This window comes from Rhinolophus ferrumequinum, chromosome 26 (genome assembly GCF_004115265.2).
Source record: "Rhinolophus ferrumequinum isolate MPI-CBG mRhiFer1 chromosome 26, mRhiFer1_v1.p, whole genome shotgun sequence".
In the NCBI taxonomy this organism is placed as follows: domain Eukaryota; kingdom Metazoa; phylum Chordata; class Mammalia; order Chiroptera; family Rhinolophidae; genus Rhinolophus; species Rhinolophus ferrumequinum.
Genome location: NC_046309.1, coordinates 7,834,486 through 7,848,168, shown reverse-complemented (window position 1 = coordinate 7,848,168; position 13,683 = coordinate 7,834,486). Strand labels below are relative to the sequence as shown.

Sequence of the window (13,683 nt, the reverse complement as noted above, 5' to 3'; positions counted from 1 at the left end):
CACAGACATCCCCTGTATAGTGGAAAGCAACACGACACCACCACCCTACCTGGGAGCTACACAGGCTTCACATGTGTCAGCACACAGTTCAACACACTCGGGCGAATCACAAGAATGCATGTGTACATGTACACACACACACACGCACGCACATACACACCATGACCTGAAAAGGTTCTGTTCTTCTCTTGGCAAAACCCACAGTGAGGATATTCACCCACAAAGCCCAGCCAGCACCAGGAAAGGAAGGGGTTGGCTAGGATCACCCAGGGAAAATGGACTGTTTGCCACTCAGGTGGGTCAGGGGGTGAGGAAGTTGAGGACTAAAGAGTAGCTGGCAGAGAAGAGGACCCACGTCATTGTATTCCTGTCTGGCCAGCGCTGGCTTCAGGGCCCATTCTGGGGCCCCCATCGTCACTTGCACTTGGGTGACCTGGGGACAGACACAGGTAGAAAGAACTTAGTTACCCTGAGTTCTTTCTCAAAAGGAATTTCTCCTGCTCACTGCCTTTGTCTCCACCTTTTATATTGTCACCAGGGTGTATGTGCCACATATCGGTGATTATACTTGCTCTGTGCCCGTGTGCCTTTTGCTCTCTCCTCCTGCCACTGGGATCTCTTGACCCAAACCTCAATTCCACCCCCCGCACGTCCCCACCTGTCAGTTTCTCCTGGCCTTACTTTGTCTTGGGCCTTTTTCTGGGTCTCCTCATCTATCCAGGGAAGTCTTCTGAGGTGAGTGATGAGGGCATCCTTGATAGCAGTGAATAATTCCATGGCCTATGGGGGTGAGGGTATGGGAACAGACAAACAGTGAGTCACAGCCTTAGTCTTAGGTCCTGCCCGCCAGGCCTCCAGGAAGGGGCCCTGGCCCTGAGATGCTGCCAGAGAAGGGGGAAGGTCTCAGAAAGAGAGAAAGGAAAGTGGAATTTCCTAGGTGACCAAAAAACAAGGGTACAAAGATCTGTGGAGACAGAAAGGAGGTGCCAAGCACAGAAAGTGAAGGTGGGAGCTGGTCACCCCATGGGTCGACAGGTGAGAGAGTCTGTGGGGAGATCTCAGCTCATTGGGGGAGGGAGACTCATCCTTACACTTGGCCAGGCAATCCACTCAGAAAACTGAGAGAGGAAGAGGCCCTCAGGGGCTCTTGTCCTCTCACCCTCTTTCTTAAGGCATGTATTTCCTCTCTCCATCTTCCTGGGCTCTTTAGCTTCCCAACAAGCTGAAGTCTCTCCAGCTTCACAACCTAACTGTATAGTTGTCGCTTTCCCAGCCATCTGCCATCTTGTGTATATCTTTTCTTAATGGAGAGAAATGATTGACAATATCAGAAGCCTAAGTTCAAATCCTAACTGCTATTTGACAGCTTGGGCAATTTACTTCACCTCTCTGTGCTTCAGTTCTCTCTCGTCTACAAAATTAGAACGATACTAGGAATTAAAGGAGTTCATGCAAAGTGCTTAGAAGAGTACCAGGCACGTGGTAGGCACGCAGAAAGTATTCAGTAGTTATTTATTTGCACAATGGAATGACTATATCATTCCATTCTCACGTTGTTTCATGTGTTGTTTAAAAAAAATCATAAATAGGGAGTAGCCTTAGAGGTCATGGAGTACAATTTTCTCATTTTATGGTTGAGGAAACACAAGAGCAGGAAAGTTGGGTGATTTGTCCAAGCTGGTGCATGCTGTGTCCACGGTATGTCCAAGAGCTAAACTGTGCAGACCTGGAAACATAGCATGTCCTTCTTTGGGCTCTCTCTGTGACTCCCTGACTCTTTAAATGCATATACCATGGAGAAGGGCAAAGTCAACAGACTTAGGAGAGGATGGGGTGGGTGGGGAGGCTGGAGGGACGTGGGCTGGGGAAGAGCTCTCACATACAGCACTTTGGGTGCTCGGGCTGAAGGTCTCACGAACAAACACGGCTGCCAGGGTAGGCTTGAAGGCAGCGTCCGTCTCCTCCACGCACTCCATCCATCGAGGGCGGGTGGGCTATGGAGACAAAACTGGAATGAGTGGCTCTCATCAAGGTCAAGGGTCTTCCTCATCCCTTTTCCCAGGCCAATCTTGTTTAGGCCTGTCCCCCAGTGCACACCGTTCTGGACATTCCGGGTTTGTCTCACTTGACTGTTATCCCTTTTGGTGGCACACGTGGGTTCATTGCTTCTCAGCAAAAAGGGGCTGAGTTGTCTTCTAGGATTAGTCTCCTGAACCTGGGTTGGAAAAATCATCCATGCTTGTTGCCTACTGAATTTGAAAGTGAGGTCTCCGGGAGGGAGCCTTCTGGAGACCTGAAAGGCTCCTGGGAAGGAGAGGACTAGACGCCGACCGTCTCATCTTTGTAGGTCTCGTGGTTGCCCCATCCCAGATTCCCACCCTCTTATGATTCTTTGCTTAAAATGCAAATTGGAGAAGGTCATGCCTTCCTCCTTTCCACCACTCCTCCCACCCTACCCCCACATCCCCAAATGGTTATCATGGGTCATACGGTAGGATCTTGTCTGATAAGGAAGAAACTCATCAGAGTGAAATTGGGTTTCAGACGCCATATCATTAGTAGGAGAAGAGGACAAGAGAAAAGACGAAGTGTATGAGTTCAGAGAGCTAAGAAACGTTCAGCCAAAGCAGGACGAGACAAAAATAGGATGAGATGGTGGACGTTTGCCACTTCAGAGGTGGAGAGCCGTTTAGACGTAACTCAAGGGGGCCTTGGAAACTGCGGTGTTTCTCACAGCAGGACAGAAGGAATAAGAAAAAGAGAGATGCTGGGAGGTTTCTGTTGTGGGTTTGGATGACTTTGAAGAGCTAACCGAGGGAGACCGAGAAACATGTTCAAGGGGCAGGGATAAGGAATAAGGGAGCTGGCCTAAGGGAAAGCTGAGCTGGGACTTAGGAAAACCAGCTACTATGCAAATTTGGGTGAAGTCACAAGACTCCATTCCTGTAACTTATTTACTCCCCACAGATCTCCTCTCAGGGCAGGTAGTTAGGCTGCCATTAGGATCTCTGGTCCTACGAGTGGAGAGAGAGTTTATGGGGCCTCCCACAAAAGAGGAACCAGAAAGGGAAGGTCTGTATTGTTGAAGAACCAACTCCGGGGTCTGCCTGTGAGGACGTTTTATCGTTTTGGAGGTTGCTCCAGACCTGGTCGCCCACATTGTGTGTTCCTGTCCCCTCATCATGAGGCCTGTTAAGGATCCCGTGGGGAGAAGGGACTCTATAGGGTCTTAGTTGGAATTCTGAAACACAATGTGAAAAGCCAACACAAACTGAAAGGAAACCTGGATCTGACAGCAATGACTGGGTCAACTGCAGGGTCTGCAGGCCACCTTCAGTGCCCGTCCCCCACAGGCCTCCCAACGGCAAGTTGGCTTCGGGTATACACCCCGGGCAGCATCTGCCTTGAGCTTGGCAGTGGGGATCTGCCTGCAGTGTGAAAACACACCTCCTGGTTCTTGAGTTGCTTCCTGATCCCTTTTGCTGGTGCCTGCCGCTTTCTCCAACAGCCTTGGCCTGTTCCATGCCTGTCCCCAGAGCCTGGGCCACAGCGGGCCCTGACCTGGTTACTGGAAAGTATAGATGCCACCTCGGACTACCCATTGCTCACCCCTGTGCCACTCTGGGAATCATTAAACTGACTGTTGTTTAACACTTGGAAAATTATATGCAATGACTAAGGGCCAACGTAGGATCACTGAGGATAAACAGCAATTGCAAATAACAGCAATTTCTCTGGTTAATAGGTTCAGCACACTAGGACAGACCACAGACCAGGAGTCACAAATTCAAACAGGGGCCATGTCATGGCATAACTCCAACATCAGAACCATAGCCACAGAGGGACGATGACGAACCGCAGACAGCACACCCGGTCTGAACCAGGCAGCATCACGTAACTCATCAGTTGTTGCCCAGGAGAAGGCTCGCCCAGTGATGCCGAGGCTTCACCATTACGATGACAAAAGGCTCAAAATCTGGTTATTGGCATGCCATCTCCTAATTTTAGAATGTGGGCAATTAAATAAAAGTTTATAAAAGGCGTTAAAGGCCAACAAAACACATGGACAGGTCAGATTCATCCTCAAGGACCATCTCAGTGCTACATCTGCACAGAGAATTCAGCATTTACTGCACCGATTATTAACTTAAACCCCGGCCCTTCACGTACAGTAGTTATAAGAATGAGCCTAATGCCTGTTCCAACTTCCTCAGAGTTCGAAGATGAGGTGAATACATTCAAAATACTACTCTGTAGATTCTGAAGTATTACACCACTCCGTTGGCATTACTGTGATTTCAAGAAGGCATTGTTAAAACCGCAAATGAATTCCTTGTGAATTAGATGGAGGAAACTGTTAGAGGACAGTAGACTGAGTAGGTTCGCAGCAGGCTGAACCATAACGAAACATAAAAGATTAATAATTCCAACTTAGTATGAGCGTCCCGGACCACCTCCACCCCACCCCCGCCACCCGCCCGCCCCCCTTCTCTAGACCCTTTCCTGTCTTATTTCTCCATCACACGTATCCACGGCACTTCTTGTCTTTCTCCCTCCATTAGCATATAAGTGTCTGAGGGCAGAGATTTTGTCTGTTTTGTGCCTGGCGATCTGTAGTGCCTAAAGAAGCGTCTGGTAAGCAGCAGGTGCTCAGTAAATATTTGTTGCATAAATGAATGGATGAAATCCATAGCTAGGTCTTCAATAACCTGACCTGACACTCTTCTTTCTTCAACATCTTAATGGTAGTCTAGATGAAGATGCATTAAATAAAACTCCAAACATCCAAAAGTAGAAAAGAAAAGGTAATATAATGGATGATTGAAACAAATGTTGAGATTGCCTGAATAAATTGGGACACTGGACTGACTGTAAATAGCTCACATTTGACAGGTACAAACGTGAAGTCCTGCTTTTACTTCCCAAAACTCGGCTCTTTCAAGTTTGATAAGAGAAAAGCCTGGCTGAATAGCCACTTTTATTTTCTGTATATTCAAAATGAATGAACAGAATATGGTCATATAATGAGACTGAGCAGTCTTTCTGAATAAGGACATTGTAAAGTAGAATTCATTTAGAAGAATGTGGTTAGAGATTTACAATTAATGACCATTGGATAGAACCGTAAATTTTGGTCAGATCAAGGCAAAACCCTGACAGTGTCTTCGCCTCCACTCTCCCTTCTCACACCACACATCTGTCAGGAAATCCTGTCACTTACCTTCAAAATACATTCTTGTAGAGCATAAAACAGACCGATCCTATAGACTCCAATTTCATGCCGAGAAAAGCCAAAAGCCCGACAGTAACTTACCAGGCCCTGTGTGTGCCCACCCTTTCCTCTCCGATCTCCTCCCTGCTCTTCTCCCATTTGCTCTTTCTGTTCCAGTTGCCCTGGCTCCTCGCTGCTTCCCAGACTCCTGGGGCATGCTCCTCCAGCAGCAGGCCTAGCTTCCTGCATGCCTAGTCCACTCTTCTCAACCAGGGCCACAAGCAAGACCCTTCCTATGACACCAAGTTTTAGCCAGCCTGCTCCCGGCCTTGTCCCAGTGAAATGATGGCCCTTTCTTCACCAGAAAACTCCTTCAACTCTCTCGACATGGCTTCCATTCTACGTCCTGCATAGAGATCCCACCAGTCAGTCAAACACACCCAGATCTCTCTCCCTCTTGGGAATTCCAAGAGTACGTGTTGCCTAAACCAGAGTTTTCTTGGAATGCAGCTATGCCCTTTCATTTATTTGGTGTACATCTGCTTTTGTGTTCCAAGGACAGAGTGGAGTAGTTACAACACAGTCCATATGGACCGCAAAGCCAAAAAAATTTACTATCTTGACCTTTATAGAAAGAATTTGCCAACCCATTTTCTGTACCACCCACTTATTTCTCAATCCTGCAGAGTATGTAGTTAAAAACATGGCCTCTTGAGCCAGACAGGCTGTTTTGGTGTCTGTTCCTTCACTTATGAACTGTGTGGTCTTGCAAAAGTTACTTGTCCTTTCTGAGGACCTCAGAGTGTTTCTGGGAGGATTAAATAAAATCATTTATGCTAAAATGTTCTGTGCAATGCCTGACATACAGTAACTACTCAGGGCATATCAGCTATTATTATTATTATGGGCCATATTTGGTATTGTTGTTCCAGAGAAGTAAGATGGCTTCCCCAAAGCCACACAACCATTTGTTGGTAGAACTGGATTCAGCTTTTAAGTCCAAGGACAATTACATATCTTAATGGCTATATAAGAATATACATATATATATATATATATATATATATATATTATAGTATATACACATATATGTGTGTATATACACACACACACACATACACACACACGCTCACACAGGGTGCCAAAAAAAATGTATACACATTTTAAGAAAGGAAAACACTGACACCCCACTGGATGTCAGAGATTGGTTCTCTGTGAAGTACATTTGAGCATCAAACACTGGAATCCCCAAGACGGGAAGACCACTGCTTGCTACATCTGTCTCTCCTCCCAGGAATCCTAAGCTTTAGGTCCACGTCCTCAAATCACAGAGCACAGGATAGCAAGGCAAATAGTTTAAGGGTCGTGACAAAGGAAGAGCAGTTCTTGATAATTTAGAGTTTATATTTAAACTTGAATACTCAGCGAAAGGCCATAGATGAAGCCAGATGTATGCCTAAAAGATCTGGTACCTGGTACCTCAGATCTCAAGGAAAGCATTGTGGACCCAACCTGTCTGCTTCCATGAAGAGCCCCGACACTGAAAGTCGTCTACCTTCATGTCCCCTCCCTGAGACAGACATGCCAACATTTATCCCTCAAAATGACAGAGGCTTCTTTAGCCCCAGTGTGGGCCCGCAGCCCCTCCTCTCCTCACCATGGGTGGTTGTTCTGTCAGCTCCCGCACTTTCTGGTTTAGCAACCTGCGTGCTTCCTGGAATTTACTGTCCAAGGCTGGAGAAAGGGCCTCCACCAGCCCAAAGATCATGTGGCTCTGCAGAAAGTCCCTGTGGAGAGAAAAGAGACCCACACATCCACCCCAGGTCTCTGGGGTCCCCTCAAGTAACGCCTCCCCTTGTGTAGGTCACCCTGACTCCTGGGAGAAACCCCTTCTCCTCCGTATTTATAGAGAGTAACTGACTGTGAACAAGTGAAGAAGAGCTTTCCTCGGTGTGGGTTGGAGTGGGGTTGGAGAACAACAGAAGAAAGAACTGGATGAAGAGGCAGCCTTCTTAAGTCACAGGGAGAGAAGGATCTGGACTTAGATTTAACAAAACTGATTCATCTACTCCCACAACCAAGAAATCTCAGCTCATCTGAAGATGTATCTTCTAAGAACAACAAAGCTGGGATCCGGGCCCTTTCTCTGCTCTGCCGACCACTCTCTTACCATGTTTGATTTGTGCCCTGACGTAAACCTGCTCACGCCCACACAAATGGTGGTTTGCTTCTGTCAAAACGCATCTCTAGATGTTGCTGCCTCTGAGTTACTATGAAGAAGGGCCCAAGCCCCTGGAAGGAAGTCACTGCCCTCAGGTGGTGGCCACACAGGTATCAGGGATAGCAGAGAGCCCAACACAGAGCCTCACCCTGATGTCCCCCCACCTTCCTCAACTTCCTGATCTTTCTCACAAGGGCCCTGGGATCCTCCCATCACAGCTGAGAAATGGCCTCTGCCTCAGCTTTGCCCCCCAGAACACCCCAGCCTACATCTCCCCCATCTTGTGTGCCTTCCCCTCCTGTCCACAGCCCTCAGCTGCTGACAGGTCATACATGTCCCAGCTGTCCCCAGTGACTGGCCTTCAGCATCTCCTAGAGCTCAGAGGCTCTTCGCAGGCTGGGTTCTATTCCCAGAAAACACTGTGTATTGCCAAACACCTGTATCCCCTCATTCCATGAGTGTCTTCCCTTCCCCATGCCCCAAGCCTCTCATACTTCCTGTTTCCTCCATTTCTTCTTGGATCAGCCACCCCATCTCCGCCCCATGCACCATGGATTCCTCCCATGCTCCTGGGAGACCCTTATCAGCCTGCATTCTCCAAAGCCACCTGTGTCCCTGAGAACTGTGGGCCTGCAGACTCTTTCCGTCACCCTGTAATTCCCCGATCCCACGCGGGGCAAACCTGTGTTCCAACAGCTGTTTTTCCAACACTTTCGACATGTTTTGCAAATAATCCAGGTCATGGACCACAACTAGCTGGGAAGGGCTCAGGGACATCGGTGTGAATGTCGCTTGTAGGCAGGACAACCAGTCGATGGCCGGGGCCATTTCCTTAGAAGAGGGACACAAAAACTAAGGGGACCAGGAAAGGGTGGGGAGGGGAAGAGCGTCCCCTCCTTGGGGGTTTGAGAGGGACTGAGGAGGGGGATGGTTGGGGCAAAGGATGGAGCCAAAAATGTTAGGGATGGAAAGGAATTAAGGGCATGAGGAGAAAGGAGACAAGGAAGTCAAGCAAGTTTGGGAGAGAGAGCCTCGTGCCCATCCTCCCCCAGGCCCCCGTCCAAGGCACCTGCAGTTGGTCAATAGTGACCATCTGGAAGAGCTTTCCCTGGGTCCGCTGCTGGCCTGGGGGCCTCAGAAACCGGGACAGCTGTGAGGTAATGGAGATGGACAAGTAGGCATGTTCTTGCACCTTGCTTGGATTTCCTCCCAGCAACTTTCCCAGGCAATTCAGGTAAGTCAGGTATTCCCGTAGGATCTGGGGGAGGAAAATCCTCAGTCACAGGCACGAGTGACCCCTGCCTTTCTCCTAGAGTCCGAGGTCAGGACTTTTGTCCACTGCACCACCTTACCTGGGCATAGTTCTTCTGTTCCAGCTCTTGCCCGAGGGGAATGTCAAACTTTGGCTGGTCTATCTGGACACAAGAGAGACTGAAGAGAACTGAGTAGTGTGGAGGAAGGAGAGGACAGGTGTGGGGAGATGGGGACTGTACCTCAGAAGATGGCCTGGAGTGATGGAATAATTCAGGCACAGGGAGGGCACAAGGGTACAAAGCAAGGAAGGGGTTGGTGGTTAGGGGCATGGGGAACAGAGTTCAGATATGGAATTGTGAAGAGAAGGTGGGTATTTCCACCAGTTTGGGGGGTGCTCAGTGAGAGAAGCATAATAATCCATGTTATGAAGGGAATCATTTCCTGTGCTAGGGCCAAGTCTAGGGTGAAGAGAGTAAGATACCCATCGCAGGTGCACAATTTAAGAGGTATCGAAAACTCAGTAATCAAGATAAACAATATCTTAATGGATATTTTTAAAAATCCATGCTGAATAAAATTATAAAACTCGATATTTTCCCCAAAAATTCACAGTGTATTTTTGATCCATTTTTTAAATTGTAGATGTTTTCAAAAAAAGTCTATAATAGAGTTTTGAGCCATTTGGAAAAAAATATATATTGCCTTTTTTTTTTTTTTTTTCAAAAATATCCACAATGAACAAAAACCTGATGGATCATCGTGGATTATTGCATTGACTTTGGTTTTCAAAAATATTCATTAAAATAGGACTTATCTTGATTCCTGAGTTTTGGGGACCCTCTTCAATTTTCAACCCCAGGCAAGTGGCTCGCTCACCTCCCTCACTCACCTTCACGCTGGCACTGTGCCCTTGATTCTATTCTGAAGGCTGTTTCTCCCACACTTTTCCTTTTTCGTTTTCAACTTCAATTTCCCACTCCCACTTTGAACCATACCCTTTCCCCCTATCTTGTAAAAAATACGTTCACTTGATTCCTTTGTCACATTTTACGTCCCAACTTGAAAGACCTAAAAGTCATCTATACCCCTGCGCTCCAATTTCCTTGCCTTCCTCCTAAACCCTGTACAATCTGTGGCCGTTTCCATAATCGTTTTTGATATTATCTTTAGGAGGTTTGCCATGGTGTCATCTCATTCCTTATTCTCTGAGCTCAGAAGTCTTAGGACAAAGATGACTCGTCCTTCCAGACAGGAAACTGGCCCATTCCCTGTCCTTTGTGGCTCCTTGGTGCTGGTCTGAGTCCCCTTCCCTGTCTGTATTGCTCTTCTCTGCCCCCACACCACTCGTTGGGGTGCTACCTCTGCAGTCCATCCTCTCTACCTGTTCTTCCCCTCAGAGTCCATCCAGGCTCAAGATGATGGTAACCACCGTCCCATTCACATCACATCAGAACGGGGGGGTCATTTTCCGATTTCTCCGTTTCCTTTATCGATATTCAGTCAGTCACCACGTCCTCTGGGACCACCGTGGACCATGAGCAAGGATAAAGTCCTCTCCGTTTCTACCACAATCATCTTCGCTCAGACCCCCAAAATTACTCATCTGGATTCCTCACCACTCCCAGGTTTACCTTGCACACCGTTGACTCTACTGAAGCTCAATGAACAACTATCATATTTGAAAGACCTCAGTAGATATTTTTCTTCTAGTATATCAGAAGTTATCACCCGGGCTAGCTTCTTAGGGCAGGAATAATCGGGCCCAACCTCATGTGCTCAGCCTCACTTTTACCGCTGACTGTACCCCACTGGCACCCCCATATTCTCTGTTCAACAGACCCGCCTCCTCGCTGAGAAGTCACACCATTCCAGGCTTTCCCTTAGCTCAGGATTCTCCCCACAGCCTTTTCATGCTCTTTAGCTTCCCCTTTATCTGTGTGAATCAACAGCTTCGAGGCTCAGCTCACAGTCTCCCTTCTCTGAGCTTTTCCTTCACCATGTCCGATCATAACTGATCCCCAAAGGCCACACCAGTTTCCTTTAAACACGAAGTTCAGAATGCCTCATACTGACTATCAGTTCTTCTCGTATATTCATCCTCTTACAAATTTGTGAAATTTTTGAGAATGGGGCCAAATACCTAGCCTCACATTGCCCACCACAATACTGATGCTTCCAATGTTTTTATATATTTACTTGCTCAACAAACACCCGGTGTGGGCCTCTAGCTGCCTGGCCTTGTGCTAGGTCCCGAGAAACAAAGGTGAATAGGTATGGCACTGCTTTTAAGAGGCTTAGAGTCTTCAGCATTCAGTGTTAAATGATGCCCAGAGCATGGGAAATGGAAGGACGGAGCGGTTCCCTAACTCTTAGCCAGGATGTCAGTGGAGACTTCCTGTAAGAGATAACGATGAAAGCCGAAATTTGAAAAATACTACGTAAGTTTTCTGGGCTGAGTAGCAGGGGTTGGGAATTAATGTTGCAGGCAAAGGGAGCCATATATGCAAAGAACGGAGGAATGTTCTTGGAGCTAAAAGTGAGTAAGCATGGCTTGGAGTTTAAGGGGGAGAAGGGCTGTGGCAGGAGACAAGGCTGGAGAAGTCTGTAGGGGTCAGACTGTAAGAGGACTTGCAAGGTTTTGCTAACGATTAAGTACTAGATCCTGAACCCTGGTGAGTCCTCGAAGGCACGTAAGCAGAGATCATAGCATAGTTAGCTCTTGATTTAGAAAGGTCCCTCTGGGGAAAATGAAGAGTGAATAATAGGAGGGCAATCCTGGAGACAGGGGGCTAGTTAAGAGGTTCTACAATAATCAAATCAAGTAAGGAAGACCAAAATGACTTCTGCCTTTCCAGGACTGGCCTTGCTGCTCCTTTCCCGAATCTCACCTAGTGTGTCTGACTCTCACATCAATAATTTGCCCTAAAAATAGGTCTTTCCCCTACAGTGCATAGTCATCCTATCTTCCCAACTTGTGACCTGCCTCTAAGGCTAGACTTTGAGGGAGGCCCAGGTCTCACTACGTTTTTGCCAGTACATCTCTCACCTGGATGACTAGCTGGTGTGGAGGGCTGGGATGAGGGCTCAGGTAAGCTCTGAAGAATGGGAAGTGACCATATTGACTCATCAGAAGTCTCAGAGTTCGGTTAAAATCTAAGGAAGTCCAATTACCGGATATTTGCCAACCTCCAAGCTGGAAGAAGAGAGACAAGGCTTAGCATAAAGGGATGTCATGTCTGACACCTCTACCCCATTTCTCAGAGAGATGCTGCTTCTTGACTTCTACTCTGAGCTCTTTGATCCCTCTAAGGCTCCACGTCTATCCTTCTTTCTCCAGCTGTACCCGAGGTCCTAGTACGGCATTGCCATTTCTATCTCCCTCTTTGAACGTGGGGATCCCTAGGAAAGAGACCCCACTCAGAAAAAAAAATGGCAGCCTTGAGCATACATTGGTCCACGCAATATGTATCCAGAAAAGTTATGGCCCATGCCTCACCTCCTCAATAATATGTCTGAGGGGACCAGCCCCTTCAGCTTCAATGGCATCCGTGTCCATGCAGGAGCTGTAGAATTGGAAGGCTTTCTCCTCCTCAGATCCTGGGTGCCAGGATCCTGAGGATTCTAGAAAAGAAGCATGGATGAATTAAAGGAGGGATGCCAGCATAGAGACAAGCAGAGAAGGTATGAGACAGGGAGCTTATAGGAAAAAAAGGAAAAGTTCTTGGGAAAAAAGGAAGGAAGGGTAGAAATGGAGGGGTGAGAAAAATTGGGAATATGGGAGGACTGTCCAATTTGGACTGGATCAACTTGATGGAAGAATAAGAGCAGGGAAGTAAGTGCGATAAACGCAATGAAGAAAATAGCGGCAAGGTGAGAAAGAAATAAGGAGGACAAGACAGGGAAGAAAAGGAAGGGATAGGAATAAGTAGTATATGGATAAAGGTGAAAGAGTAAAAATGGAAGGCAGGAGGGAGATGAATGAAGGAATTAGAAAAATTCAGGAAATCAGAGAACTTTAATGGATTGGAGAGAGGAAAACTCATAAAGGTTTAGCAAAGAGAAGAAACAGGGCGGGCTTCCCTAGTCTAGACTTTCCTCACTCTTTGATCACAGAAAACAAACAAACATGTGACAATAACCCAAAAACGTACCCACTTAAATCATTCACCCTTTAATACCTAACACTTCTCCCTCAGTCCCCCTGACAGTTCTTCATTCCATTGTGGGCAACAACATTTATCCTAAGCCTGTTGTTTCTTTTCATCTCTGTGCCTTAACTGAAGCATGGCTCCCACCAAGGGACAGCCTACTTCTACAATTTCTGCATCACAAGAAGAAGGGCAGAGGGATACAATTATTTCTCCCAAATTCCAACTGTTACCGTCAACATGTTCTCTAGGTTCCCTTACACTGGAAGTACTTTCCTATCTCATATGTTCTTATTCCCAAATCCTTACCACAACCCACCAACTCCCTGGGACCCACTTCCAACCTCCTAGATGGCCTCAGTTCCTTCCTCATAGATGACCTCTCTGTTCTTTTCTCCATGCCGCCATCCACAGGAATTTTCTTTACCCCTGGGGTTTCTAACTTGGTTCTCCTCTTCTTCCAGCACAGCTTCTGTCCTTGTCTACCTCCACTCCCTTACATATGAAGTCCTTTCTATCACTTCTCACCTCGCTATCCCACTTCTTTCCTGTCTCCATCATCTCCAATCATTCATCCCCGTTATCCCACTTCTTCCAGTTCAACTTGCATGCCATGGTCCAAGGATTTAGTGGAGAACAGGAGGTGATTGTGAGAGAGGGGAATTTATCGTGAGGGAGAGGAGAAGAGTGGCAAGGGGGCATCAGGAGACAAGAAGGGTTTGAAGGCTAGAGACTGAGTAATAGAGAGAAGAGTGGAAGTGCAAGAGGTCTTGGGAAGATGCTGGTGGGGGAAGATACCAGGTATAGGATAGAAACTGAGAATTGGGGGAGATGGCGAGGAAGATGGA

General features: G+C 47.3%; 1 protein-coding gene across 5 annotated transcripts in view; it reads right to left on the bottom strand.

Moving 5' to 3' along the window:
• The window catches only part of KEL (Kell metallo-endopeptidase (Kell blood group)), a 28,997-nt gene that overhangs the window by 2,594 nt on the left and 12,720 nt on the right, over positions 1 to 13,683 (bottom strand). For 4 of the 5 annotated variants that reach the window (XM_033099266.1, XM_033099264.1, XM_033099265.1 and 1 more), the window contains 9 exons: positions 12,184 to 12,308; positions 11,734 to 11,880; positions 8,786 to 8,848; positions 8,503 to 8,691; positions 8,116 to 8,264; positions 6,870 to 6,999; positions 1,884 to 1,994; positions 682 to 780; positions 356 to 433 (listed from right to left, as the gene is read on the bottom strand). In XM_033099266.1, coding sequence (XP_032955157.1) covers positions 356 to 433; positions 682 to 780; positions 1,884 to 1,994; positions 6,870 to 6,999; positions 8,116 to 8,264; positions 8,503 to 8,691; positions 8,786 to 8,848; positions 11,734 to 11,880; positions 12,184 to 12,308 — 1,091 coding nt within the window. The remainder of the gene's footprint in view (positions 1 to 355; positions 434 to 681; positions 781 to 1,883; positions 1,995 to 6,869; positions 7,000 to 8,115; positions 8,265 to 8,502; positions 8,692 to 8,785; positions 8,849 to 11,733; positions 11,881 to 12,183; positions 12,309 to 13,683) is intronic. The other variant, XM_033099267.1, reaches the window with a different exon arrangement.